The sequence below is a fragment of the Varroa destructor genome, unplaced genomic scaffold, assembly GCF_002443255.2.
Source record: "Varroa destructor unplaced genomic scaffold, Vdes_3.0 BEIS01000005.1, whole genome shotgun sequence".
Lineage (NCBI taxonomy): Eukaryota > Metazoa > Arthropoda > Arachnida > Mesostigmata > Varroidae > Varroa > Varroa destructor.
The window spans coordinates 3,849,448-3,877,395 of NW_019211458.1; the positions used below are offsets into that span (position 1 = coordinate 3,849,448).

At 39.0% G+C, this 27,948-nt stretch overlaps 3 protein-coding genes and 1 long non-coding RNA gene across 7 annotated transcripts; 2 read left to right on the top strand and 2 right to left on the bottom strand.

Annotated features, from left to right (window-relative positions):
• Positions 1–1,284: 1,284 nt before the first annotated feature.
• Positions 1,285–8,044, bottom strand: Ythdc1 (YTH domain containing 1). 3 transcript variants are annotated; one of them, XM_022809563.2, is made up of 2 exons: positions 7,742–8,044; positions 1,285–3,574 (listed from the first exon to the last, which is right to left on the bottom strand). In XM_022809563.2, the coding sequence occupies exon 2, from the start codon at positions 3,536–3,538 to the stop codon at positions 2,624–2,626; it is 915 nt and encodes a 304-aa protein (XP_022665298.1). In that variant the 5' UTR covers positions 3,539–3,574; positions 7,742–8,044; the 3' UTR covers positions 1,285–2,623. The 3 variants fall into 3 exon arrangements, with proteins under 3 accessions (XP_022665298.1, XP_022665296.1, XP_022665297.1); XM_022809561.2 differs by having other exon boundaries at positions 7,762–8,043; XM_022809562.2 differs by lacking the exon at positions 7,742–8,044 and adding an exon at positions 4,652–4,917.
• On the top strand, positions 4,992–13,833 carry l(2)k05819 (transmembrane protein 94-like protein l(2)k05819). Of its 2 annotated transcripts, none has more exons than XM_086991513.1 (3): positions 4,992–5,579; positions 9,456–12,006; positions 12,388–13,833. In XM_086991513.1, exons 2-3 carry the CDS (start codon positions 9,460–9,462, stop codon positions 13,354–13,356), a joined length of 3,516 nt encoding a protein of 1,171 aa, XP_086847639.1. In that variant the 5' UTR covers positions 4,992–5,579; positions 9,456–9,459; the 3' UTR covers positions 13,357–13,833. The 2 variants fall into 2 exon arrangements, with proteins under 2 accessions (XP_086847639.1, XP_022663515.1); XM_022807780.2 differs by lacking the exon at positions 4,992–5,579 and adding an exon at positions 8,191–8,662.
• A 2,476-nt stretch (positions 13,834–16,309) lies between these two features.
• Positions 16,310–24,600, top strand: LOC147755187 (uncharacterized). The gene is made up of 2 exons (XM_086991518.1): positions 16,310–16,730; positions 24,121–24,600. The coding sequence occupies exons 1-2, from the start codon at positions 16,536–16,538 to the stop codon at positions 24,397–24,399; spliced, it is 474 nt and encodes a 157-aa protein (XP_086847644.1). The 5' UTR covers positions 16,310–16,535; the 3' UTR covers positions 24,400–24,600.
• Positions 23,969–27,895, bottom strand: LOC147755188 (uncharacterized). The gene is made up of 2 exons (XR_015329337.1): positions 27,585–27,895; positions 23,969–24,410 (listed from the first exon to the last, which is right to left on the bottom strand). It is a non-coding gene; the product is annotated as an uncharacterized LOC147755188 (long non-coding RNA).
• Between the last annotated feature and the right edge of the window lie 53 nt (positions 27,896–27,948).

The following is a 27,948-nucleotide window of genomic DNA, read 5'->3' on the forward strand; positions in this document are numbered from 1 at the left end:
CCATTGCGAAATAATAGAATCCAGAAGTAAATGGCAGGAGTAGTAGCACTATTTTTGCTGAACAAAGAGCTGTAGTTATAGTTCTATAATAGAAAGTCCTCATCATTTGATATTTAAACACTTTGCCGAAGTCCACGATGCGTAGAAAGGGAGTTGGTGGATATAGGGCATCCATTGGCGCGGATTGATTTTAAGAGCAACAATCAGAAGACAATCAACAACAGCGGTAGTAGTAGCAGTAGTAGCAGTAGCAGAAACTAATCAAAAAAGTCTTCACACTTCATGATAACAAAATACCACACGCACATCTCCACAATTTAATCCTCCAAGACCTCGTCCCAGCTGCAGCGTCCTCATTTAGCTGTACAATCAACACGCTCAAACACGCTTCGAGCCTTGCTTTCTAGCCTACTAAGTTTAATAGATTAGAGCGATCGACTAAACGAGTGTTGAGATCTTCTAATGGGTTATTATCTTCTTATGGCTGAATACGCTTGGCTGACTTTTAGACGTTGGGTGAACAAAACACTACACAACGATAGCAGCTGATAGCGGCAGACACGCCTCATCTCGATACAGAGAGAGAAAAGGGAGAGGGAGAGTCTGTCAGAATTTTTACTCCTTCTGATGTCGCTGGAGGCTGGAAGTATGTGCGTAAGTCACCCGAGCCTACTCCACATACTGCACATCATAACCAGCACAACATGGTCGATTTCGAAACCGACAACAATAACATTACCCACAATAGCGATTACTATAGTAATCTTCTGTCCTTCTGTGCACCGGCTGGTCCACACTCAGTGACCGACTTACGGAGGAATGAGAAACTAAACACTGTAAACAATGCAACGAACATCTCGTTCCTTTCACTCCTTCACACTACGCTGCACTTTTCTCTCTACTTTTTCCCCTTACTCTTAGTTTCTCTGCCTGGCTTTCTTTCTTTGTATCTTGTAACTCTTCTCCTCTTCTGCACTGCCGTAAGCAAAATGTACCACATTTGTGCTGCCCATTCGCCGCTGTTCCTTCGATTAGCGCTGCTGTTGGCGTCGCTGCCGCTACCGCCACCACTACTGCCGCTGCTGCCGCTGCTACGCTCGCACCATCATCATGAGCAACAGCAGCGTCTTTAATTTAACTCGAGATTCACTTATCAAGCCACTAGTCCATCTTGGAGGGGGAGCACTAACTTCATGGTATCTTTCACCAGGAGAACACCCTTTCATCATAAATAGCGATCTTGGAGGTTTTGTGTTGTGTCAAGTAACAGAGTTCACATAGCACTTGCTGGTTTCATGCAATGCACTCGCTTTAGCACACGATTCATTGCATTTATTGATCCATCACGTCCATTTCACGTATCCAACACCATCATCCTTCAGCTGCAATATGCCCACAAGTTAGAGTTGAGCCTCACCCACCACTGCCGCCATCGACATTCTTCGACCGATGGCGAGACATCCGTCCCTCAATGTGCATGAATCTGCTGTTTTTCCTTTCAGTGCAGCTAATCTGTTCTTAGAAAAGAAGAAGTGTCATATTTACAAAAATGTACATTCAATAAAACTCAAGAGATAGATAGGGCAAACAAAAGGGTAAACAAATGGATCGATGGGTCGGCGGGCGAGGCTCTAACTATGAATAGAGATAGATCGCGTTGTTATTCAGCTTCTGGTTCGCCATAATTACTCGCATCACACTATTCTCATCATTTGTTCGCGCACGTAAATTTTTAAATTAGGATATTACAATAATACGTACAAATCATATGCAAGGTCAAAGTAGAGGGTCTAATACACGTTCAGTCACCTGCTACTTTTGTGGTCCTAAGACATACGTGTATATATATATATATATATATATATATACATATATAGTTTTATCTTAAATTGTCCACCATACCTCTTTCTCAAGTCGATTGTGGCGCCGTGTTATTCAAGCGCTTATCAGATAGACAGCTTATATTATTCAATTCTAGGTCAAGCTGACTACATGGACTAAGTTAGCCAAAATCAAACGCACTCACTTCAAAAGGTACTCCACGGGTCACAGCGAACATCTAGTGCCTACGAAGCATGTAGTGCTAATTGCGGTTAATTGATATACATTACTTAAAGAATATATGTTTTCAAAGAAACGTCATAGCTAGCTTACTACTTCCCGTATGAACTCCTCAAAAACTAACATTGAATGTTGCCGAAGATACGAAATACCTCTGGCTATACTTCGGCGATCATCTCCAGCTACTCACTAATCCTAAGCTTTACTACAGCCAAATATTTATAGTCAAATATCCAAGCAGCCTGGAAGTAATCTTCGACCCATTAAAACTAATGCATGGTAAATACGTGTGTCCATAAACTACGTGTTCTTTTCAATAATATATAATTTTCATAGGAGACTTGTTAGTTGAGGAGTCCATTTTCTGATTTAAAAAAGTCAAATATGGTGAACAAATTTCGCCTCCCCACCCACGCTTAATCCGTAATGGTAAAGTCTCCCCTCTTTGTTTCCTACACAATCCCCATCCCCTTTGCCCCTTTTCCCCTCGTCTCCTGCAACCGCTTCTGTCTTCATAGCTTCATGTGCGCCCAGTACTCGGTTCCTTTTTTCGGTCGGAAGACTACTCTCGGCGGCGCCTCCTTCGGTCGCCACTAATGTCTTGTTCCCTTTCGCGATCACGTTCAGCAACGGTTACTGTCCCAGAGGCCAACTTCCTTTTGAGTCTTTCCCTTTCGGCTCGAGCTTTCTTAATGATGCCCACGAGGTCTACTCCCTCGTCGACTTGGAACAGTCGACACAGCTCCTCAGCTAAACGCGGCTCGATCTCCTGACCATCGCGGCCAATCTTGACAGGCTTTCCCTCGTTCCACGGATTGTACAAATGTTGACATTTAATAAATGGCAGTTCTTTGCGACAGATCCAGTCAACATAGAAGACTCCGCCTAGGGCACGTGCAGTTAAGCCCGGCGGCAACACCCAATTTACAGGTGGCACATCATGACGCGATTCAGAGGACAGTCGAGCAAAACCCTGGAATCGGCCGGACTCCTTGACGCTGAACACAAGAATTACGTTTTTGCATTCGCGGTACGCCTGATTTAGTTTAGCCTCGTTCTGCGGCGGAGTCGACCATACGCCCCGCGCTTTGGATAATGCAATGTTCTCATAATTATTCGATTTTATCATAAAGAATCTCGCCTTCTTGAATAAATACCGCACAAGGGTGGGGTCGCAACGCGGGCGAAACTCGTCGATATCAGGACTACGTCGTCTCTTCCTTCCGCCGCCTACAGCATTAAGTCCAATGTTTGAATTATTGTGCGTGTGGTGGCCATGACCATCCCTCTGAGAGTCATCCCTTTTCCTGCGCCGTTCCCGCGACCGTCGGTCTCGACGATCTCTAGTTCGGTCATACCATGATGCGGGACTGCTGTCCCGTTCGCGACGTCTTTGACGATCTTTGACCACTCTTTGTCGTTTTGGGGGACTTTGTGATCGCGAGCTTGACCGCGAACGAGAATGATAGCCGTTCATAGACGAACTACGCGAGCTGGCTGCCTGAAGGTTGCACTGTAAAATGAACGTACAAAAACCAATAAGCACAGAACCAAATAGAACACTTCAGTTTACACAAAATACCCATTAATAGTACTTTCTATGCGGCCACGAAAGCTTCGTAAGATAGAGTAATATCCAGACAAATCAATTTTTTTCTTCGATTTTCAATGATATGCAAGATGAGGCAAAAATCTTGGCGGTCTGACAGTAGTCTACACTTCACATCTCTTAAAGTAACAGGAACTACGTAATTATCGCAACAAGGAGTGGATTTAACTGCCCAACATATTTATAAATGTGACACCCAAATAGTATTTTCATATTCCCATAATGCTATGTCATAAGAAAACTACAGGCTGTTCTGGTATTAGTCAAAATAACTATTTAAGTGACTGCAATAGTCATTGTTGTAGCTACTGCATGTTAAACATATATTTAACGCTATGGCATTATAACATAGTATTGTAGGAATACAGATGTAGTATTAAGGCACCTTTGTGATAAATGTGTTGCATAGATAAAGATGCTTTTCATTGTAATTGTTTGCGTATCCCCTGCCGGTTCGACAGACGTAAAATAAATACTTCTTAACAGTAATGAGACCTTTCGCAACTGTCAAGAAATTTTTTAAACGGTCCCAAGACGCTTGGTTACTTTGTATATTTGTTTAATTCTCTTAACCTTTTCGACAATCTGACATAAATCAAGTAGATTCGCAGCATAAGTATTCGATCCTGGCGGCTAGAAAAAAGCAAACGCAAGCAACGAACAAGGCCTGCCGCGCAACAGAGTAGGTATCCATTTTAATACGTGTTTCTACTAATACATATCTACCTAAAGAAATAATATTTATTGTGCTTAACAATAAAATTTTGTGCAAAGGTACACAGAAGCCTTCTTTACAAAAACAGAGACCTTAAAATATCCGAATTCGCATTGTCTAATTTAACGTTTTATAAGTCTTCAAGTCTTCTTTTATTTAGATTTTCCACTGATGCCTTGATCGATATTTTAGTCACCACTTGATAATATCACGAGTAGTATAAACCTTCTATATTTTTATTCGAAGGTAAAGAGAAACATTAGTACCATTATCATCATAATACATCGTCACGTCGCCGTAATGATCACGTTCGAACATTCGCCGCGAGCGCCGTATGTCTCAGACTCTTGGTGGCTTTAGCGGTCGAACATAGCGACAACAACAACAGTAGACTCAAGCCAGGGAAGTCAGGAGAGTTGGGAAGGGGCTGCATATATGAAACACGCACTTGCTGAACCCAAAGCCTTCTAAGAGATGAATTTCCCTTCCCACCTCATCTCAGTAACCGCCCTCATCGACCATCTTCCGCAGCTACACATACTAACGTCACTACTAGCAGTTGCAGTACATAAAGTGCAGATAGGTGCGTGTGTGCCCTTACCTACTTTACAGCCACTTCCTTTCGCTTGAAACGCAAGAGACCTCGCTCTCCCCCAGTGATACATACATATGCGCATTACGTATACCGACTGACCGACCTACCGATCCACTCACTAAGCGACACCTCATGCCGCTGCAATGCATCACACTGAAGCCCTTTCCCTTATTCCAGATGCAGGCGAAAGGTTCATGGCTGGTATCGTCCACACAGAAGCGTCGAGAAAGCTCTTGGTGCCATAGAACAATGATTCCAATTGAGGTGACAAAACAGAAGGCCTTACATACACCAGCTCTCTGATCAGTACACATATATCTTTATATCACTTGTGTTTCTTTGCACAACAGCGTCCTCGAAATACAGTCGGTTGGGATGGCTTTGCCAACGTTACGTTGATGTTTGCCTAAAAAGTGTCACCTGACGCGACGACGTAACGACAATATCGACCACGAATTCCTGGCTAAGGCAAAACCGATCGATAGCATTTGAATGAAAATCACCAGTGTTAATATAAAGAGCAAGCTCAAATAATTTAGAACGCAGAACACACCCTTCTGAATTGATCTACACCCCTCAACGCAGGAACCGACTAAAAGGTATTAAAGGTAAAAGGCGCAATGATATTAACGCTGATCAAATACAATTTTCCGCTGCAGTTATATTAGGAACTCAAACTAGAGAAACTCACTAAACAAATTTTTACAATTGTTTATTTATACACGATAACGAAAAAGAAATGTTTGGTTGTACTACTTGACTAGACAGGTACGACTCGAGCTGTTAAACCTGCAACTGCAAGTGTATTCCACTATGCGACAAACAGTATTCATTTAAACACTGTTCGTCGCCAATGGAGGATATACGACAAGTTTGGAGATGGCGGGGGAGCTTGGCCAGGTGGCCACAACCAATTAAGTTGCAGGCACCCGTCACTTTTTTTGCCAGTCCGTATTACTAGCTTACGTCAAGTCGAGCTGATATTGAGTAAAACTTAAGGAAGGTGGGATTTAGGTTAATCTCGGTCACCCAACCACCCAAAAACGGTATTTTATTGCTTGGGGTTTGATGTACGTTGTTAATTGGTTGCATACAGATATGCATTCAAAATTCCTGTCCTCTAACAAAAAATGTGGATCTTATAATGCATGTGACAAAAGATTTATATTCGAAACCACGTGAGCGAACTGCACAAGGACAGTTTTTGTAATTTTTTTCAGTATAATCTGATGAAGAAGTTGGGTTCCAAGTTAAAACACACACGTACAATAGCTATCAGTATTTCTTAGCGTAAATGCCACTTACATTGCTGAATAAGGCCTTTCCCTTTTCCGCTATAACTAATACGTTCATTGGCAAATGAAACAAGACCCCATCAATTCGCGCGCGTCGTATGAAATTGGAGCTACTGTCCCCATGGTCCGAAATTTGAATTTTCTCTTGCTACTGTTTGCTTTCCATTCAACTCCCTGACTGAAATGGGGCAGCGACAACCCATTTCTTTCCCTCTTGATTTCCCCCTGTCAATAAGCAGCTCTTGTTGTATTTACCTCCTAAGAAAACATACGGTTTACTTGGTTATAATCATTTTATGTTGACTTTGTTTTCTGATGTAAAAGAACAAATCTGTCCCAGCAAGCACATTTACATAAATTTATCCACTAAGTACTAAAGGTCTGTGCCTATCCGTCTGTTTGTCGGATCCAAAACGACAATTTGAGTGACAACACTCATTCTTTCTGAGTCTCTAGAGATGCATCCTGAAAAAAATCTGCGTCGAAGATGTAGCCAACTGGCCGATTACTTTTTTCTTTACTGAGAAAAGTTTACTTTTTCCCATAGTGAGTAGTGTTAATTTGGATGGTCACAAGTATACGCCAGCAGCCTGATTCTCATATTGTCTATCTTAAAACAACTTTGCATCGGCATTTACAGGGCGGCCATTAGCATCTACTGCGATGATATATCATCAAATACATGAATTTATATTTTTGCGCAAATTAGGTCGTGTGAACAAATGTGCACTACATGTATTCAACAGCACAACAAACACGGGGTGGAAACCGCGAGTTGCATTGAAGCAATGAACTAAGGTCAATCATCGTAAAACATCAAGTATTACTTATTCCATTCAGTGCGACTCGAATTGCAGCTAGTGTGATCGTCATAGGATGATTGAAAGAAATCATAAATAGAGAACCCCATTCTTATCGCAGATCTAAGCCGGTTAGATTCTTTATTAATAATCGTCGATACCGTATCGTGAATCCGTAAAAACTAGACCGTAAATTATAAATGTAGCACAGCTAACACGACCAATACCGTTATCTTGTCTGGACGCCCAACTTTAAGAGGATAAATGAACTCTTGTCATATTGTACTCGCTAGATGAGACTCTTATACTATGTTAATACGCCTATTAACCGAGAACACCGCTATGTCTATATTATAACATCCCGTATAGCTCTCAAGCTTGAGTGCGTTGCTTAATTAATCGTAGCGTAGCCCAAACGAAAGGAGACTGAAGCAATGCACTGCTAGTTTTAGCTCACCGCAAAATTATCGCCATTATTCCTAAAATATAACTTCTACTGTGGATTCTCTGTTGTTTTACTTTTGCACAATGTATTGTCCTAACTGAATAGTTCGTGCGCAAAGCTATTCCGCATAGCATACAATACAACACAAATATTGATGGTTTTGTTATATTTTAGTACTAAATGATTGGACGATGCGACTAATATAAAGTACTGTTACTAACATGGCTAACGGATGCATTACCTCCTCGACGACAGGTTCAACGTCTTCTTTTTCTTCGTCAGAACTCTCAGAATGTCTCGAGCGGATGTTGTGTTCACGGGGCATTATACCACTGAGGTGGAAAAGCAGAATTGTCGTAATAAAGAACTACTTTACCGACAAACATACAAGTATAGAGGACACTTAATCGTTACCGATAATCGAATAGATATTACAAAGCGCTACGCAAATGCGAATACGACCACAATCTGCCTAAAGTTCCCTCCGCGAACTACTTTTGTGCTCCGACTAGTCTCGCACTGACAAGCATTGCTTCACCGGTCGGAATAGAAGCTCCTGAGCGTGGTCTATTCGGCTACAAACATGTAGCAGCGAATCAGCATAGAAGTATATGAAGGGTTAATTTTTCAGCGGAGCAGATTAGGTGGCACCAGTTAGACCCTATGTTTGCTATCCTGTATAATGTGAATTTCTTTGTTCGAGAGCATGCTAATGATTAAAAACCTGACTGTCAGACGAGAGATACGCAGTTGTCTTTTTGAAAGCGGTCATAGCCAACAGGCCGAACCATCAAAAGCTCTGACTGTTGTGAGCTTCCATCAAGAGCTTGATGCTCGACGAATGCTACCGCTGTTCGCATGCTCAACGAATACCGCCAACGCGAGTCTTAGCACTGCAGCAGCTTAATATAAACAAATAAATACTTCATCCATCAAGAATAATGACAATAATAATAATAATAATAATAATGGTAGTAGCAGCAAAACATGTGTGCTCTGGCTGATGTCAGCAGTGCATAAGGCGGATCGTCTCGCCGTCGGTCATGTTGTTTTGAAAATACTGAGTACCTGAGCACTTGAACTCCGATGAGAACGTCGTTCAAACGTTAAAATTAATGCCACACCGTTGGCTAAGACGTTTGGTGAGTTCTCTTCATTAGCTATCTACGTCGAGCTTGATTTGGATGAGTTTCGCGCATCAAACAGAGGGTCTATTTTGCCTTTAATGCAAAATATTTTAGCTAGTGTATGGAAATAATGCATAAAATAATCAGAAACATAATTTTAAAGAATTTATCGCCTTGAGATAGACGAGGAATATTAAAGAATAAAATGTTTATTCAATATGGGTTGTATTCCAATTAACCATTTGAGGATAAAATTGATCCAGGAGTGTGTGTGTTCCCTAAGGTCGAAAACGATTTGGTAACTGTTGATACAGGAATTTCAAGTCGTATATATAATAAGACACAGCATATTGATACACGAGTTTTTTTCTCACATTTACTGTGCCCGATCTGTACCATTCTTTGACATCCTATTAAAAAATGTGAAGAAGAACCAGTTTGAGTTCTTAGCAATTCTGTTGCAACTGCAATTGAAAATACAATGCTAAACTAATGCAGAGAAACAATCTAAATAGTATTTTCTAATATTTTGACAATTTCGTATGAAGCTGGGTAATTACCGTGTGCCAATATTTTCCATTCTTTTTATAGTAAATAACGTATGTAGTATTAATGCATGCTTGTCTATGTGATGTATTTAATGTTTATTCGAATTTGCTTTATGGCAGTGATTTTCCTCTGATCAAACTTGAAATAACCTATCTAGTACACGCAAAAAATATTTTTTCTGTAGCACGAACAACATCAAGTCCGTATCCGTTGGAATCCTAATAATTAGGCGCTGGATGTTGCTGCTATACGTTTTCAGACGTATGATGGCGGGTCTCTCCACGCAACGCGCGTTGCAGGTGCTCTCGTCAGAGATAAAAGACGCTGTGGCAGAGTTTAAAAGTCAGCTGGACAACACGACCTCATTCTTCGGCATACTGAGAGACTCACACAATCTTCTATTATTCAAATGGCTTGGATATACTCTATTGCTGGTAATTGCCGTTTTAATGGCATTCCTTGGGCATTTATTGTTCACCCTGTTGGTTATGCTCTCACTTCTTGTCCACATCATGGGTGGGATTTACATTGCAGTGCAAGTAAAGTACGAGCTGCATAATCATCTGCAAAACATTATGGAACAACTCGAGGTGCTTAAGGCGAATAAGTTTAGCTACGAGTCTCTTTGGCAGCCTGTCTCGCCATGTATCAGCTTACAATGGACGTACCGGGATGGCCGCTTAGTGAACTGTCCGACCCAGCTTATTGTAAAGGGCGACATTATTCGTATGCGACCAGGTCAAGAAGCACCGGGAAAATGCATAACTTTAGATAAAAAGACGACTCTCAACCCCGGAGAAAAGTATTCACCACAGAATAAGACTGTTGTAGGCATGATTGACTCTTGTCACCTTCTAGTTGAAGGGGCACCAAGTCGGGATTTCCTTATGGTGGAGACTCCATATATAAAATATCTCCATTTATGTCTTGAGAAAGGCCTAGAACCGTACCGTCCAAACAACTTCACACGCCAACAAAAAGTGATCATGGGTCATTACATGAAGCGTTATTTAATTCCAATAGTTGGAATACTGTCGCTATTGGTCTACGCGACGAACTGCTGTGCGTTATCCCGTTTTGACCTTGTTTATATGGCGATCACAATGTCTCCAATTGTGTTCGTATTAACTTGTCCGCTGTATTGGTTTGTTCAGTTCGCTTTAGGGACAGCTAAGATCCTCTTCTATGCTGATAGCCTGGCTGGTTTATCCGAAAGAGGAGAAGTGCAAATTCAGGGTATACCTTGGCTCAGTGTGGTGCAGAAAGTTTTGACGCAGAAGCACCGCTTCTGGCATTCTGGGCCCTTTCTCGAGGCGTTTGCCAGTGCAACCAATCTGTGTTGCGTCGACAAAAAAGGAATTCTGTCGTGGCCGAATGCTATACCTGAAAAGGTGTTTTTTCTTAAGCAAATGGTTCCCGAAGCAGAAACTGAAGGTGAAGAAAAAAGAAGGTCTCTTACACTTAATGCCAAAGCGGAGGTTTTAGATCTAACATTGAGAGGATCTTCAAATTCAATTATGTTCGATGACCCCAAATGGACAACGTTCTTGCAGAATTTGAAACCACTTGGACTTGGCATTCTTCTTAACAACTGTGATGAAGAGACCTACGAGAAATACGCGGCGTTCTTTGACCACGTGAATTTCGAGAGTGAAGAACGTGAAATGTGGGTGCCAGTAATAAATAAACGGTGTTTGTGCGATCTTTCACGGCAAATGGGGTTCACATCAGAGGCAGTAGCGTGCTACGAGCATGTAGAGCAGCTTTACATGTTTCGACATGACGAGTATGATGGTGGATTGCGCAGCAACGATAATTTCAATATCCCACGACTAAAAATGCCATTTCCTAATTTTAGTTCCTCTGTGGTTAGAGACAAGTTTACTGGCGAATTTCAGATGTTCAGCCAAGGAACGGCTGATCTTATTCTTGAGCACTGCACAGACTACTGGGACGGGCACAGTATTTGTCCGTTAACAGACGCCGATCGAAAATGTATTCTTGACTTTTATCAGAGAACTTCACTAACAGCTTACTGTACCGCATTCTCGTACACTCCGCTAGGAAGCTGCACAGATTTAGTGGTGCCAGCAAATACGTTCATTCAAGTCCCTACACAGATATGTAATAGCTTTAACAATCATAAAGGCTCTCTTGGGAGCGTTCCAGCTGTATCGCATACTTTCCTTAAAGAGGTTGTCCATAACGTTGAAACATGTAGCAAAACCTTTCACAATAGAATTTGCAAGCAAGTATTCATAGGTATGGTTACCCTGCAATACCAAGCGCGACCCACATTTGTGCGTCTTATAGAAGAGCTTGACAAAGCCTGTATTCGATTCGTGCACTTTAGCAAAGAGAATGAATTACGCAGCCGGGGCTTTTCGGAGAAGATGGGTCTTGAATCGGGTTGGAACTGCCATATTTCTCTACTCAACGAAGCCGATTATGAAGATGAAAATACGTTTATAACAAAACCAATGAGAGTGAAGCTGAAATTAAATGGGCACGGGATGAGGTGCTGGAGTACGCCATCTGTTGTTGCATCATCTATGGGATGCAACAAAGATCCCCGCAACAGTTTCAAATTATCACTAAGTCCATCACCTAAGGAGCCCGACACTTGTTCTGAAGTAAGCACGGCAGTGCAGTTTGATATTGCCAATCGCGCTAAGTTGCCAAAGGGAATTGAAAACATGCGAGCACACATTGAGAACGTCGACAACGTACCCCTGCTGGTGTCCCTCTTCACAGACTGTACCCCCAGTGCTAGTAGAGAGATGCTTCGCATTATGCAAGAATACGAACAGGTGAATACGGAAGCATAGTCACAAATAGTCGATAATAGCTTTCTATAGAGAAGTCATGAAAAATCATAATATGTTTTATTTCCATCAATCCCTTCTAAAACTTCAAAATGTTAAGTACTCATTCTATTCCCTTTTAGAAAATAGGTGTGTATCCTTTCACTGTGAATTCTCCCTTTTTTTTTTTAGTAATACAATAATACTAATGAACTTGTTTCTTAAATTTGCAAGTATGAGGCTGCATTGATTCGCATGTACTCTGGGGGGTAGGAAGTTTTTATCATATATAAATAATGTATGGTTTGCGTTGAGTAAGTACTGGAATAGTAATTTCGTATTCATGGCATATTACGTATTTGTTTAATTGCAAAAGTTCTCTTACAGGTTTTGTGTGTTCTAGGGAGTTCCCGAAATATCGAAAATTTGCAGTTGTTCATTCAGGCTGACTGCAGCATATCGTGGACTCCCTTGCCGCCACGTATCTGCAGTACTGTACCCTCTTCAAGTCACGACCTCCTTTTGGACGTAGTTAGCTCATTGAATTCGGTGCCTTGCGTTCTGCGAGCGACAGCTGACGATGAGCTTATGGTGTTTCAGTTGGTTAATGAAGCGCGACATTTTGTCTCGCAGATGCAAAGCTCATTTCAGTTTGTGGCCCTCTGCTCAGTGACATTATCATTGCTGCATCTTTGCTGTCATGCGTTCCGTCTTCCGTTACCGTTATCACCGCTGACCACATTCTACTTGCTCGTCGTTGTAGTACCTCTTATTGGTCTGACGCTTGTCTGTTCACCTACCGATCGCGACATTATGGGAGCGCCGAATGTTGACAGCCTACAAGTAAATCGCGATACTCGACTTTTCTGTCTGGCCAGTTACTTTCTTAAAGCTTCCTTTACTGTGCTAACTTTACTATTGTGCAAAGCGTTGAGCATACTCAAGTACTGCGTGGAGAGGGGCTGTGACCTGCGGGATATTCTTGATGAGCTTCGTCAACATGATGTGGCAGCATTGCAGTTTTTCAACTTACTTCTGCTCACCGTTCATTTTGTGGCCATCTCAGCGTCGAGCCTTAACCGTAAGAAGCTACTCTGGCAGCACAACCCTTTGTTGAACGTTCTCTGGGTCTGTGTTTGTTTTACTGTCCTAATAGGTCACAGTCTAAGCCTTCTGTTCTGCCCTGATCTTAACGAGATTTCAATCGTTTCATGGCTAGTTTTTGCCATATCCCCTATTTTTCTAGTCGCTCTTAGTGAAGGCTGTAAACATCACGAACTAAAATTAATTCGTCGTCAAGAAAAACGACTACGATTACACTTTATGACTAAGTTAGGTATGAATAGCCCTTTTTAACCAAACCTATCGCTAATTTTTATTAACGAATTAAAGAATAACGGTAATTTGATTTTGAAAAAATTAATGAGGTAACAGATGCAATGCGCGCCTGTCTGGGTTTATATATATACATATAGCATTCACTGATTGTAACAAAGTTGTAAATAATCGTTGTGTTGTAGTCAATAGTGTGTTTGTAAAAAGAAAGGCAGAGAGCAATATTCTTTCATCGCTTCACCAGCCGTAAGAATTATTTGTGTACAATTTATATAGGTATCATTTTAATTACGTTGAAGAATTTCAAATAACGATGAAAGCTTGACATAAAAAGAGGTCAGACAACAAGATATAGTTGAAAGGGATACATAGTCCACGCGTATCGTAAACGTTTGAAAAAAGGCAACATGAACAGTATACAAGAGGAGTACTTTACCAGAAAAGAAAAGATGTATATAAAATAAATATTTCTTGATGTATTACAAATAACCTGAAAAATGTTATTATTTGGGTATAGTTTATTGTATTGTATTTTATTGTATTTATGTAGTTGTCCTGATAGAACGGAGATAATTTGGTTTGTGTCGTAAACTGTTTTGATTCTATAAATTGTTAATTTCATTATATAGCCCCATAACCTCATAATAGCAAAACACATTTATAATTCTCGGCTACATATGGACAGTTCAGCCGTTAACAGGAATACATCTTTCCAGCAGTAGGTGTTACATTATTACATTACGATTATTAACCTTTACACGTTTAGCAATACTTGGCTTGCTGGAAGTCCTCATGACTGCATCAAATCTTTCCCTGGAATTGCTGCGATATCTAACCTAAGAACAACATCTCGGGCGCTGTCGAGAAATCCTAATGCTTTCAACAATTTTTAAAAAATTTTTCTTTATGCATTCTAATAGCTATCAGCGCTTTCCTTTCTCAAACGAATAAAAACGGAACCCAGGAATAATACAGACCATTAATTGTTTGAGTTGTTTTACAAAACAGGGCCACATTAATGTCATTGTAGGTTAAAAAAAGTCACCTAATGGCATTCTAGCGGCTGAGATGTTTAAGAAATTCTAATCCTGATGATTATAAGAAAATGGTGTCTGGGCGGAGTGATACTTGAGTTTTTTTTCTATAAAATGCATCGGAGAATAGCGTTCTATATAGATGCACTTAATTTCATGCTAGAAGCAGCCATTTCAAGCAATGCTTAACCAGAGTATCGGACATAGAGTCGAAACATTATTTGTTCGTAATATGTCAACTCTTGGTTTTGTCTCTGTATTTTCACTTTCTAGACCACACATTCCGGGTTTGCCTTCCAATTTTTCTAAAAAAGCTTTATCGGCGATTGTTAAGCAATACCAAAGGTTACAGGCGCAGAGTAACAAATGGCATATAACAAGTGTTCTTACGTAACGAAAAGCAAGTTGTGTACAAGTATTTCGATAGCACAATCTACCTGACTGTTTGATTGTCCATGTGTCTAACGCTGCATCCTATTAGTTCCTGCTTTATTGTCTTTGTTTCCTTCTGGCAGTTGATACAATATACTGAATTAAAGTATCAGCAAAATGACCTGATGTGCGGGGCATGCCGCTATCACTTATATGGGTTTTCCCTTCCGTCGCTGCACTTTCAAGTAGTTTTTTTGCCAAGTTTATATTTGCGAGTGCTATTCCTTTTTTTTAGCAAATTTCGTTGATCCATCACTGCCTAACAGACGACCTTTAATAACGTTTTCGATTTTTGCCAATTGGGTTCAGTCGTGATTCTTTGTTTTACAACAGTTCAATAACAGTTGCATTTATTTGCATTCGCTCCTATTGGCATGGCTTTTTGATGTATCTTTTGCGTATCAATTCAACGTACTGCAATTAGTAAGTTGATCCGATATCTAGCGCAGGCGTTGCTTCTTGACTTTCTGCTTCAAACTTTAAGCGATATTTACGTCTACTAAGGCTACTAAAATTCAGGAATCCTATTCATTTTTAATTCGTTGTTCTCGTTTTATCTTGACAATTTTCACTGTCCTAGTGTCAATTGTTTGCTGGTTTGCCATTTTAAGCCTGCTTTTACATGTTTTTTTGCTCATTTTTATTGCATCAAAAAATTCAAATCTGTTAATTTCCTTTATTTAGAAATGTGAGGCATTGTTGTGACGTTTTATGTTGCTGCCTTTTATATCTTGTCAAAGTTCATAAGCGTATAGACATGATTATAACCAAGCCTTAACAGAATTTCCGATATTAGGTGCATTGTCGCTGCCAATATCGGAATTTTATGTGAAAATATTAATTACTTCGGTTTGCTTCTCACTTTTATTTGATTCAATCTGAAGCAAAAGGAAGAAATCACAGCGCCATTTCATCGGGGATTGTAATCATGCAATATTTTTGTTGAAATTTTTTGGAAAGGAACTTCCTATTGAAAAGACAGAAAACTGCGACGTGCACAAAGCACAGTGCGCATGATATATAATGTTGATTTCCTCTATTTTTTTTTCTATATAAACAAAATTATTTCATACTGTGCATTGAAAGTATGGAATGAGCCTGGACCCAACTAACTGACAGAATGTGTCATATAATCTGAAAGATGTAAACTTATGAAGAAAAATATGCAGAAAATGTATTTGAATGTTGTTTGGCCAAATAGCCACTTTATTTGAAATTGATGAAGAGCTATTTATGTTAAAAAAATGTTGAATGCTGTACATCTTCTAGTACCTATATGCATTCCAATATCGGAATTGGCGAACCTCTTCGGAAACTTTTCCTTCGTTTGGCCACGAAGCAGCTGAATGATAGAAATAGCACTTTAAATGCTGTATTGTAAATACTAAGTACTGTAGGTTGTTTTTTAGTTAAATGGTTCAATAAGTGGCTATAACAACTTTCAGAGCTATTTTCAAGAATAAATCTAAAAATCGTTCATACATCCCCCAAGTCAATTGATGGGTACTATTTAAGCGAGTCTATGTATTGTGCAATAGTATAAGCACTTCAAATTCGATACGACCGTTCTATTGTACCATAATAACGATGTAATCATCAATTTGATCTGTTGTGTTGTTGATCTTGGATACCTGTATCGCTGTTTATTGTGCTGTATGAATATAAGAAGTAAAGTGGTATATGTGATATATATTGACCTAAACAGCATCTGGAAAACTGGCTTGGTTGTACACCATGAAGAAAAGTCGTTGGCCAAAAAAGAAAGAAGACCAAAAGAGTAAAGCGAAAAAGGGAAAGAAAAAAGCGGCTGGACAGGTTAAAAAGGCACAGGATGAATGTTCTGGCACCAACTCTTCACTCCCGGATTCAGTCGATGACGGCAAAGCTCATATAATGATTAACGTACCCCCTCCACCAAGGTTTTCTGAGGTAGGATGCAATATGATCAATGATTTTGGTGTTTTTTCTTCACGGTCTGAGCAAACCTCTCGGCTATACTAAAGAGCCAAACGGTTTCAGCTTTATAAAAGTTGAACAAACAAACGATCGACGGATTGGGTAATCGTCTAAATATTTTGCTAACCCAAACGTTTCAATTGTCTAACCTGTGAAATGTAAGGAGACAAAATTTTAAGCTATATATATATTCATTCATATTTGATCGCAAAGAAGGCTGCCGCGTTGTCAAGAAAAAAAGATTTGGGGTTATGTTATTGCGGTGCATTAACGAAAAGCAAATCTGTCTGTAACTACTGTTTAACCTGCACAGAAATTTTGTTTCGACTAATATGGTAATTGCTACCTTTTGATCCATACATTTTTATTTTAGAATGCCGGAACATCATTATTTTGAAGAAGAGCTCGCCAAATTTTGTCCATGAATCACATGTAAGTAAATGATGTACAATCCAAATATTATGAGACGAATACGAATCGATCTCAAGATAACAAATGGTAAGTTCAAAACGATAAGTTCATCTTTATAATATATTAAATCTGCAAAGTACAGTATGATTGTTGCCTGTGTTCACGAAATGCCCAATTTCCGTACCCGTCGTCACCGGCACCGCGCAGCCTTCATTTGGCGTCCAACTCGCATTATCCGCGAATAATGGGTCTAATTGCTATTGTCAACGTCAGATTCTTGCTTGTTCATTCATTCGCTGTTAGCGTTTTCCTCCATTGCGTCAAGTATTGTCATCGTCATCGCGTGCCTCAACGGTCTCAAATGTAATTCTCTTCATCGTCTGTATTTGACTTTACGGTGTGGGAAAGCTTTAACCACAATAAACGTTCCGTATTTATGTACCCAGGATTGTTGAAGAGCTGCTCAGGACGATACGTGAAGTTCAGCCATATTTCTATTGTGACGATTGGCGCTTACAACATTAACTATAACTTTGTTGGGTCCCTGGTCACATCTAATCTCAAAATGAACACGGTGCGGATGCCTCTTTCTGTTAGGTCTCTTGGTATCAATTAACAATTTTCGGAACAGTCGTCATGCAGGCTCGATAAGTTAGCAAAACCTCTGCGGTCTTTACCCTTCTACCTCTTATCAACCCCTACGGTCTCTACCGTTTCACCTCTTATCGTCCGCCTTATGTTTAGAGTTTAGAAAGAAACTCTAAACACAGCTTCGATAGTAAACTCCTGGCTTATGGTTGTAGCAATATTTCTGTACTAGCATTGAGACCTTTTGGTGCTAGCATAGGTATGCAGATACCCTCTGGTGTGCCGGAGGAAACTTGACCTGTTGGTGTCACGAATCCTGCCATGAAACGTTGAAAAAATGTAGCTGACCCCAACAGCCTTTAATTTCCACTTACTTTGTAGGTTTAAGGCGCGCTTTAACTTCAGTAGGTACTCGGTTGCTATGCGGTTGAATTCCACTTCTAGAAAAGCGAAATAATAGGTCTTTATCTGTGAAAAAATACAACTCCCTGATTTGAAGAGTTTGGTGCTTATTTACTTATGCATGATTTAGCGTGCATTCCATGGATGCCGTGCTTGTACACCTCACGTTTGAGTAGAGCGTCCTGTTTCATGAACAAAGATGGTACGGTTAGGTTATTATGGGTCTGCTTGCAATAATTTCGATGTCTGATTTAGTTACAATCGACGAAATCGACGAGTTTTCGCTGTTCCTGGTATATCTGGATTACCGGTGACGTCTCCTTCTCGGCTTATTTCCGATTCGGCCGCGTTTGGCGGCAGCGTTTTTATCTATTTTTACCGCAGTCTCGTTGTAGTTTACGACAGCTCTATAGTTCAGATAGCACTCAACACGTCCCGCACCGCACAGAATTACTCTGTTTATATATCTACTTGCCTCAAAGTTACCAATTGTACACTTCGTGAATATCAGGTTAGTCTTCTGCGCACTGCGTCGTTATGATCCTCTACCGATGGCTCTGTGACCAGCATTTGGCTGAACAGATCCTTTCGACGAGAATCTCGTCGCTGAAGAAGCCCGCTTTTATGCTAGAATCATATGTTGTGCACCCCCATATCGATGGCACTTAGGTAATGTGCAATCAAGAAATTGTTTTTTGAAAGAAATAACCGAATTATTCAAATGTCTTGTACACAGTCGCATCCTCGTGTTGTCGACTGACTAAACTGAAAGCATGAAATTGAATTCTAGGCGTAGTTTGCTAAAAATTTAGCCTATCATAATCGTGAAATCCGTATTGAATAGCAGCATGACGTTTTTTTATCGTGAATGCGTATTCCTCCACGGATGTTTCGCTATCCTTGTTTGCATTAAATTAATTCTTCCATTAAGTTATATCTTAGATCAGGCTATACCTTTCTGGCTACCGACCATCGGGTGCGATAAATAATTTCAATTTCTCGTTGAAATGAAAACAAAGCACAAAAGACGAATGAGTATCGTGGCCAGCTGTTCTACTAAGATGCTTCGATCACATTCGGCAGCAAAACAGTTTTTACCTGACCTTCAATCTAGGCTCAGATCGCTTGAGCCATTCATTCGTAGGCAAACGGATTTATCGGCAAACTTTCTAAGCTCACAGATGGTCTCGGCTACAGGTCGGGCTCCGTTGTTGGCCTAGCCACTACAGTAATTGCCACGTTTTCGAGTGCTTCAGTTAGCTAGGGCCAACAGTAGCTTCTTGGAGGTCACTAACGGATATTAGAATAATCGGGACGTGTAAGATTGTATGGTCCTTTTGCTTCGAAAAGCGATGCTTACCAAAACTCAATCACTGTCCCGATTATGTATGTTGAATTAGCTACCGGAAAAGGTGACACAATGCTGCAGGCAGTTATCTGTTGTGGTCTATTGGAAATCCATTCCTACATCATTTGTTTGTTGGGCATACAACAACAGGTCCTCGGACACTCGTTGGTTTGTCTGCAAACTTCCACGAACCAACATCTCAAGTGATTTACACTACTTTTTAGGCAGTACCGGAACAGACGTTCCACTACTGCTCCACCAAAGGCATAAACTATGTACTTCTGAGTTATCCGACATTAGGTTGATCAATGGAAAATACAGCGAACTAGCGACAGTATAGGTATTTTTTTGTTTATGTATAACATAAATACCTTACCACGAAATGTTTAACTAAAATTAAGTTACGACAATATTCTTTCGTATAAGGCATGTTTTCTTTTCCTTTTGAATTGCTGTTTAAAAAGCTAATTTTTGCTGACTTTGTTTCTTTGGCATTTTGGTGTTCTGGCCTAGTCAATGCTCTTGTTAGTGTTTTCTCTAATAATATCTATAAAATCTACCAGAAACTTCGTAAGGTTTAAAGAATTTTTAATTGTGCCTGTTTGCGAATTGATAAATTACTCAGAGCTCGTTGGAATAATTTTGAATGATGTTTCATATTATGAAATGATACACTAAATATTATCTGTGCTTATCCAAATCTGAATTTGCTTTGACATGTTTAATTTTTAATGTTTTATGTTTAGCTGCACCTAGGCTCGTAAGAACCACTCACTAGACGACTAAGGCGATATATCTGCAAGTTTGTCATTTTAGGTGTTTTTTTATATTGTCTCATCGATCATATTTTTTTATATACCAATACGCAGTCTTTATAGTTATTTTGTATAAAACGGCATATTGGCGTTGTCAGTGTTATTAATCACATGTCCTTCCTATGTGGGCATGGTTTGACTTTTCGTTCTTGCTCTTTAGCTCCTTTCAATTAATTTGCGTAAGTAGTAGGGTGGTTGTGCAAGATTTCGCAAAGGAGGTCTGTGAGCTTAAAGCCAGGGCTGTTCGTATCGATCTCTATTCCCATGTACTTGCTAACATAGTTTATAGTTTAAATTATAAAATTTTTCATTGTAAACACTTTTCTCCTCTCAATTGTATATTCTTTTTTATTAATTTTCATTGTGAATAAATTGCTGCGAAAACTTTCCAACAAAGATATAATAAAAGGTAAATGTTTATTTAAGAAGTGGCGCGGTATCCTATATTTCAGCACTAATGAACTAACTTCTTTGTCAGACTCTGAGAAGAGTGCTTCTTAAGGCAAACAAGTAATTTGAAAAATAATGATTTTATAAGGGGTCCAGTGATTAGCTTTCTCAGCGCAACGTCAATGTAAGTGGCCGAAATGGTCTTATCCTTTTTTGATGACGCTCCAAACAAGTTAGATACTTTTCTCCAATTTAGGAATCTGGTTAACGTCTTGTAAACTTATTTTCCCTCATCATGATACGTGGCTCTTGAAACCTAACCTTACGTATCTCTCCGTCGGCTACTGTTCCGTCAGCCTGATGAAGCCGAGCATTTACAGCCATAATGGAACTGGCTGTTGAGTGCTTAAAGCATATATGGAGTTATCCAAATTAACCATATTTAATGACACCGCTAAGCTTAATTTTTGACAGATCTTGATGGATAGATTAGCCTTTGATCTTTTCCCTTAAAGCTTTTAAAAGAAATCGTAGATCCTATATTTCAAGGTTCCATCTAGTATCCCAATGCTCTATCATGAGTTGTATCTCGAAAAAGATTTCTTTCATAGTCTCACATGTTTTTAATTAAAAACTTTTCGTTAAATACGTAAAGCATTATATAATTTTCTCCATCCCATTTAACTAGCCGAGATTTATTGTTTGTCCCTTTCTACGAAATTATTATCAATGATTGAAAAATTCGCCATGGTTAACATTATGCCTTTAATTTAATTTTGCAATTAACTTGAAAAAAAAACAGGCAATCAAGAAAGTTATTATTGGATCGATAAACTCGGTTCACATGCATTTTCGAAATTTCTGAGCATTTCATTGAGACAACTCAGTCTCTACCTGAAGACTTACATTGTACAAGGGTTAAATGTTAGTCCTACGCACTTGCATGTGTCTGTGATATATTTCGTGGTATCCTAGCTGCCTGAAGCGAGAACAATGGCAGACCCAGAACCCGCTTCTTGCTGTGGCTATTTGATTCACTGAAAAAGGCGGAGCCTTCTACGTTGTTGTGGAAGCTCCCTCCACTGTATCTTCACTGTCAAAAGAGCACGCGATTGACAGCCGTGCGCCCATAAACACCAAACCCATTAATACTTGTGATTTGGCTTATGAAATTGTCTTTTTTTGTTGAAAAGTTTTTAAAACCCAGCTTCTGAGCTACAGCCTTCCGCGGGGCCATGCATTGTTAAGTGATTGGACAAATAAGTTGAAGCTAGTGAGCAAAATCGGCCATATGCAGATTAGGTTATTCTGCTAATAAGGCCTTCGTAGGCACAAACGATATGGCACGGAAGTTTTGCATCTACAATCAATGCTTAGTTTCCAACAATGTCAGTTACCAAAAAAGTCGCACGAGTATCGTTCTACATCCTTACATGCTTACATGCTTAATAGCAAAAGCTCCATCACTCTATGCTTTGATGCTAATCGCTCAAAGCCTTTAAGCTTTTTAATTTGTGCCCATAAAATGCCTCCTTCGGTTTCAAAGTAACGATTTTTCGCTGACAGTGTTAGTTGCCATTCTGCACCACTGCAAAGTTCCATCGGGCCAAATTAATAGACGATTTCACAGCATATAACGGCGTGCCAGGTGATACGGCAATAGCTACACTATGATGAACTATATTTAATTTCAGAGCATGCGCAAAGCCTAGACTGGATGGATACAAGATTAGAATATGCTAATAATGAATAGAACAATAACAGTAAATTATATAAAATTGTGTTACAAGAAATCTTAAATCGATAAGCGTAATGGAATATGGCGAGAGTTGAAGGTCCAAATGTGTTGGAGTAACTATGAAAGGGATAAGTAACCTAATGGTAAGTTTTGATGGATAAGCATGAATATCGGTTACTTTTATTCAGATTCTATGAACAATGAGGATCGAATAACATAAAAAATAATGCTATCTTATAACTACACCAGAAGGCTAGAAAATAAGTTTTTAGATGCTGTTGGACGAGCAAGGTAAAAACCTTGGATATCCAAGCCATGGCGTTCACAGATTATATGCAACACAATTATTTTAAAGACAATTATCATCATTATGAAAAAACTTTTTGGTTACCAGTTACGCCTTATTTAAAATCTTTCAAGAATATCATAATTATCTTATTATAGGTGTATATTTATCACTTATTAATTTATCACCCTTTTGGAGTAGTACATGTATCTGCGACAATACATGGATGAGTTGGTTGTGGAAAAATGTAGAAATAAGACTCCAGGCTATACATTATTAGTATTTTTTTTTTGCAATTGAATCTGTAGGAAACCATGTTCGCTTTGTATTCTATTTCGCATTTTACACTGAAACGAAGTGCCTGTGTGATAGCAAGTTCTCTTATGAAGTTGACATATTTTGTTCACGATTGTTCTGCATAACAATTTTGTAGGTTATATATGCCTTTCAAGCCTGTCGGATGTCTAAGGTCCTAAAATTCTACTACTTATCGATCGACGTCGTTTAATTTTACTATTCATCCTTGCGTTCTAAGTCTTCGTTGGTTCTAAGTGCCAAAAAAAGTACTGACCGTTGTCATATCAATTTCAAAAAGTTAAGCAGCAAGGTACAAATATTACTCGAGAGGTTTCATCTTCTATATTTTGGTGTATTTAACACTTTTCGACTATCATTTGTATGAGCTAATACTTTGTGGATAAAGGTAACTTATTTTTTGATAGTTAGATAGAATATTTAAGAGTAACTATAATAAAAATAAATGAGAGGAATTTTGGGCGTCAATTAATGCCAACATATTCGATGTATTTTTCTTAACTGTTTCACCAAACTCGTGAGAGTTTGGTATACATATATATATATATATATATATATATATATATATATATATATATATATATATATATCACAAATAAATTTCTGTAGAAAGTAACTATGAGCATTTTTTACATATGAATATGAATATTTTAGATGTTCGACGTTAGGACCCAATGAGATACTATAAACTGCGTGTTTTTAAGCTTCTTTCTCAACGTTAAAGTTTTTTTTTTAATTCTTTATAAAAGTTTTCGTTGTCCATAAAATATTGCAATCTTGTACTGCAAAATGTCACAAATGATAAAGAATTATTTGCCAAAGCTAACAAGAAGTTGAGTTTGCAATATGTTTAGATTTATAAGAAGTATTTTCTTCTAAAAAGTACAAGGATGGTGCAATTTAAGAAAAAATATATCCTTTTAAAAATCGCACTGAAACCTTCTGGCTTTATTTAGCCAAGCTTTTTATTAGTTCGACCAAATATACCTAACTTATGACTGTTGTTTTCTTTCCCGAAATATAAAAAAAATGTAGCTTATGTTCTCTTGGTTTTGATCCTTTGCCAACAGGGAGTGCTGGCAGCGAAGGCATGCATGCTTCGAGGTGCGGCTCCAAGCCCGTGTTACCATCCCATACCGCCACAGATCTCTCCTGGAATAATTGAGTTCGTTGACGAATCGCCATTTGGAGGCGGACTCGACGATACGACGCTAGCTCAAACAGCTGCAACTAGTGTCTTGAGTGCTACAGAGAATGTTTGGTGTACGGCTAGCAGTCTAAACACAATGGGTGTAAACCCCTCTGAAACCACGCAAGTCGAATGGCAAGCTCCAGGAAGCTCTTCATGAATGAGATATTCCTGCAAGAAGCACAAGTTTTAAAAACCAGAAGTAAAAAAGACTAGGTGAAATGCGGCCAGTCCTAGACGGATGGGTGGAACATTTACAAATGCTGCCAAAATATTATCATGTTTTGAGTATTAAAATGAGCTGAAAGAGAGCTTTTGTATATGGCGTGACAATAAAGATAATTTTGTGCTTGCTTTTTAATGTCAAGAATATTCCTTTAACACGGAGGTTTCAAATGACAATACGTTAATGCAGCTCTGTGGCGTCTTCTGCGAACTCACAAAAGGATATTGACGTAACAAACAGCGTTGTAGGACTTCGATCAATGACATCCGTAGAAAAATTACGTTCTTATCAAATAATTTTTCATTCAATTTAATTTCTTTAAGAGACAAATCTTGTCAGAATTTAAAATACTGACTAGATTTCATCGACGCTTATTTAGCATCGTTTTAAAATATGCACAAGCATCTTGTAAAGCGCTCAAAACTTATCATTCTCTGATATATGAGAACTCTAGATAAGACGAACTGTTTCATCATGTATAAACGAAAAGTCCGCAGGAACTCATTATTCTATTAGGTAGACACGCATCTTTAAATACAGTTGCTTAGGTAATCCAAAGCATTTTTGATCCATGTTCATCCTTATTTTCCAACAACGGCGTCGACACCTTATCCACGAAATAATTGCCGGTATGGCCTATGGTCTTTTGCATTTTGTCACGGAGCTTGCGGATTCTTTGGAGAGTTCTTGGCTCCTTGGTTCAAAATAACAGGAAACTTTTAGTTACTATAACCGTTTTCTGGTCAACAAACTTCGATATCGGCCAAGCGATTTGGTGCATAAGCCGTCGCGGTAAAAGGAGTTTTGCAGCCAAATAGAACGATGGTGTCTCTAATGCTGAATGTTGTGTTGGAACAGCGTGGCCACATAGTATGGTTGCCGGTAAACCGGGTATTGCATAACCCTCAATGAATCAGCAAGCTCTCGCTCTCCTTCCAGCATCGAAAACATTAGGATTCTACCCAAAAAGCTACTAAATACTGCACAAGCTCGGGATTTCCGCGGGAAATTCGAAGTAGTTAATGAAATATTCTTTTGAAGAGTATAGATGTAATAAGTTCGGATAAGAGAGAGCTCATCTTGAACAAAGACCGCCGCGTGCAGTTCAGAGTAGTAAAGACATAAGAGCTATGATGAGCATCAAACAATTAATAACAGACCTCAACGAAATTCAAGAACCCTATTGGACTGAATTTTTATATGGTTATAAATACTAACTGCCGTCCTGCCGTCATAATACACAAAAAGATTACCTTCACCTACAATGAATAAGGTTATGGCTTTGCCAGTTGCTAAAAACTTAATGAATTAAGACTGAACTTATTTTGGAAAAGATAAGAGGAACCACACCTTAAGATTTTGAGTTTACCAACGGATCGTGGCCCTTGAGATCAGGGTACATTTGAATCATCAAAGACGACGTTATCAAGAGTCTATTGAGAAATTTATTGAACAGTGTTTTTCTTTTCGATGGTAACGGGAGTGATTACAAAATGCGCCCATGTTCGATTAGACTTCGCAATGGTTTAATGCATAAATAGCTGCATATAAAATAAATATAAACAACAATTAATACATGCACTCAATATAAATTAAATGAGACAAATGCCGTCTTTAATTCACAATTATTTAATAATAATAATAATTTACTAATTATCAATCTCTTAAAGGTTATAGCAGAGAAAAAAGTATCGCTCGTGATGCGATGCACCATAATTTTTCCATATTTTAATGACTGTGTACTAAGATGGTGATCGAATGGGGGTGCAACGTGGAGCATAAATGTAATTTAATGGTATGGGAATATGATGCCTACCTGTAATAGCCTGTACGAATTTACAAAGAAAAACGCGTCGATCCGACTGAGTTTGCCTGTCATCTTCACTAGGAGTGACATGCAGCCAGCACTGCATACATCCCGTGATAGCGCAATTGGTAACGAGTTTGCTTACTAAATTTAGAGACATAGTGGTCCAGACTTGAATTCGGACTGGGCACACTTCGTTCCGTGCTGGGAGCTAGCTGTTTGAAGTATTGCCTAGCGGCTTAAGTACGTGAAACACGAATAACTTAAAGCTACATATGCACGAAACACTAACAACCTAGGTCGGTATAATTTGTTCTCAGATTAGATGTAAGTTATAAATACCTATTAGCGTCCGACACTGAGGTCTGGTTGTGACGTCCTATAAATCCCCATGAGCTACATACTTTACTTCTGTCAAAATTGTCTCTAAACAAAATATACGTGCTTTTCTCAACTTACTGCTAACTGATGAATGCAGTACAACTGCCTCTAACTAAAAACTACTCGAATGAGTTATGTTGTACATTACATTTGTTTTTCCGTGTAACCTCGAATGTCTTGGGGTTGATTTTATTATTAACCTGTCCTTTCATTAGTTTGTAAATTACACTGTATACATATTGAGACGAAGATTACAGACAGTCCTAGCAAGATATCACTGTGTACGACTGTATATATGTATCGTTCGACGTATATACGCGTTAGAAATAATGTACAAATAATGGAATAATTGCTAAAATCCGTCGCGTTTCCTCAGCACGGCAACGTGATAGATGTTAGCAGCAATAAGTGAAACCATTCGTATCCTGCTTAGGTAGTAACATCACGCATCCATTATACTTTTCTTCTTTATACTTTTTTCAGAGCCAACTAAAACGCCAGGGTAGACTTCGCAGCTTTTTATAAATAAAACCTATACAGTTATGATAGTCACAGCTTACTGCGGCTAGCTACTTTAACAGGGCCAATTCGGTTTATATAAGCAATTGTGCAAAAGTTAACTAGTTAGTTTTATCCGAGCCTTAACCATTGTGCGTAAACATCTGGTTAAACACATGTGTACTAAGCGATGACAGCCTTGTTTCATCATTCAGGAACATAAACTGTTAAGTTTATGTTAACTTTGTTAAAAGTTGCATACGCGAATATCAGTCGTATTTTATATGTAATGCCACCACTTACATATTCAGAAAACTCTTGGTTTCGCTTGTAATTATTATCTCTGTTCTGAAACATATGATAAGCGTAAATCAACAAAACTGTCCTACCATACGGTAGCCATGATATACATTTTAATGTAGTGAAAAGTCACCTCAGTTTTTGTAAGCAGTCTTCGTAGGTTACAACTGGTTTTATATTGAAGAGCTTCTGTGCATTCGCAACTTTCTGTGTTGCTAAGATGGAGCCCCACATCAAAGTATATTTCGGCTCACACTAATTTCAAAGAAATTTCACAGATGAACTTCTTTCTTTTATTTGTAAATAAACTCTGGATGAGGGCAGCCTTGTTCCTGCTGCTAAATCTGATAAGTGGTATTAACAAATAAATAAAATTTTCCGTTAAATTAAATAAAATTCAATTTGCATTTTCGAAGTTTTGTTTGTCTCTTCATAATGGCATAATCTCGAAACTTGAAGCCTTGCTCGCAGAGCTTGTACACCGCTCCAGCGCCATT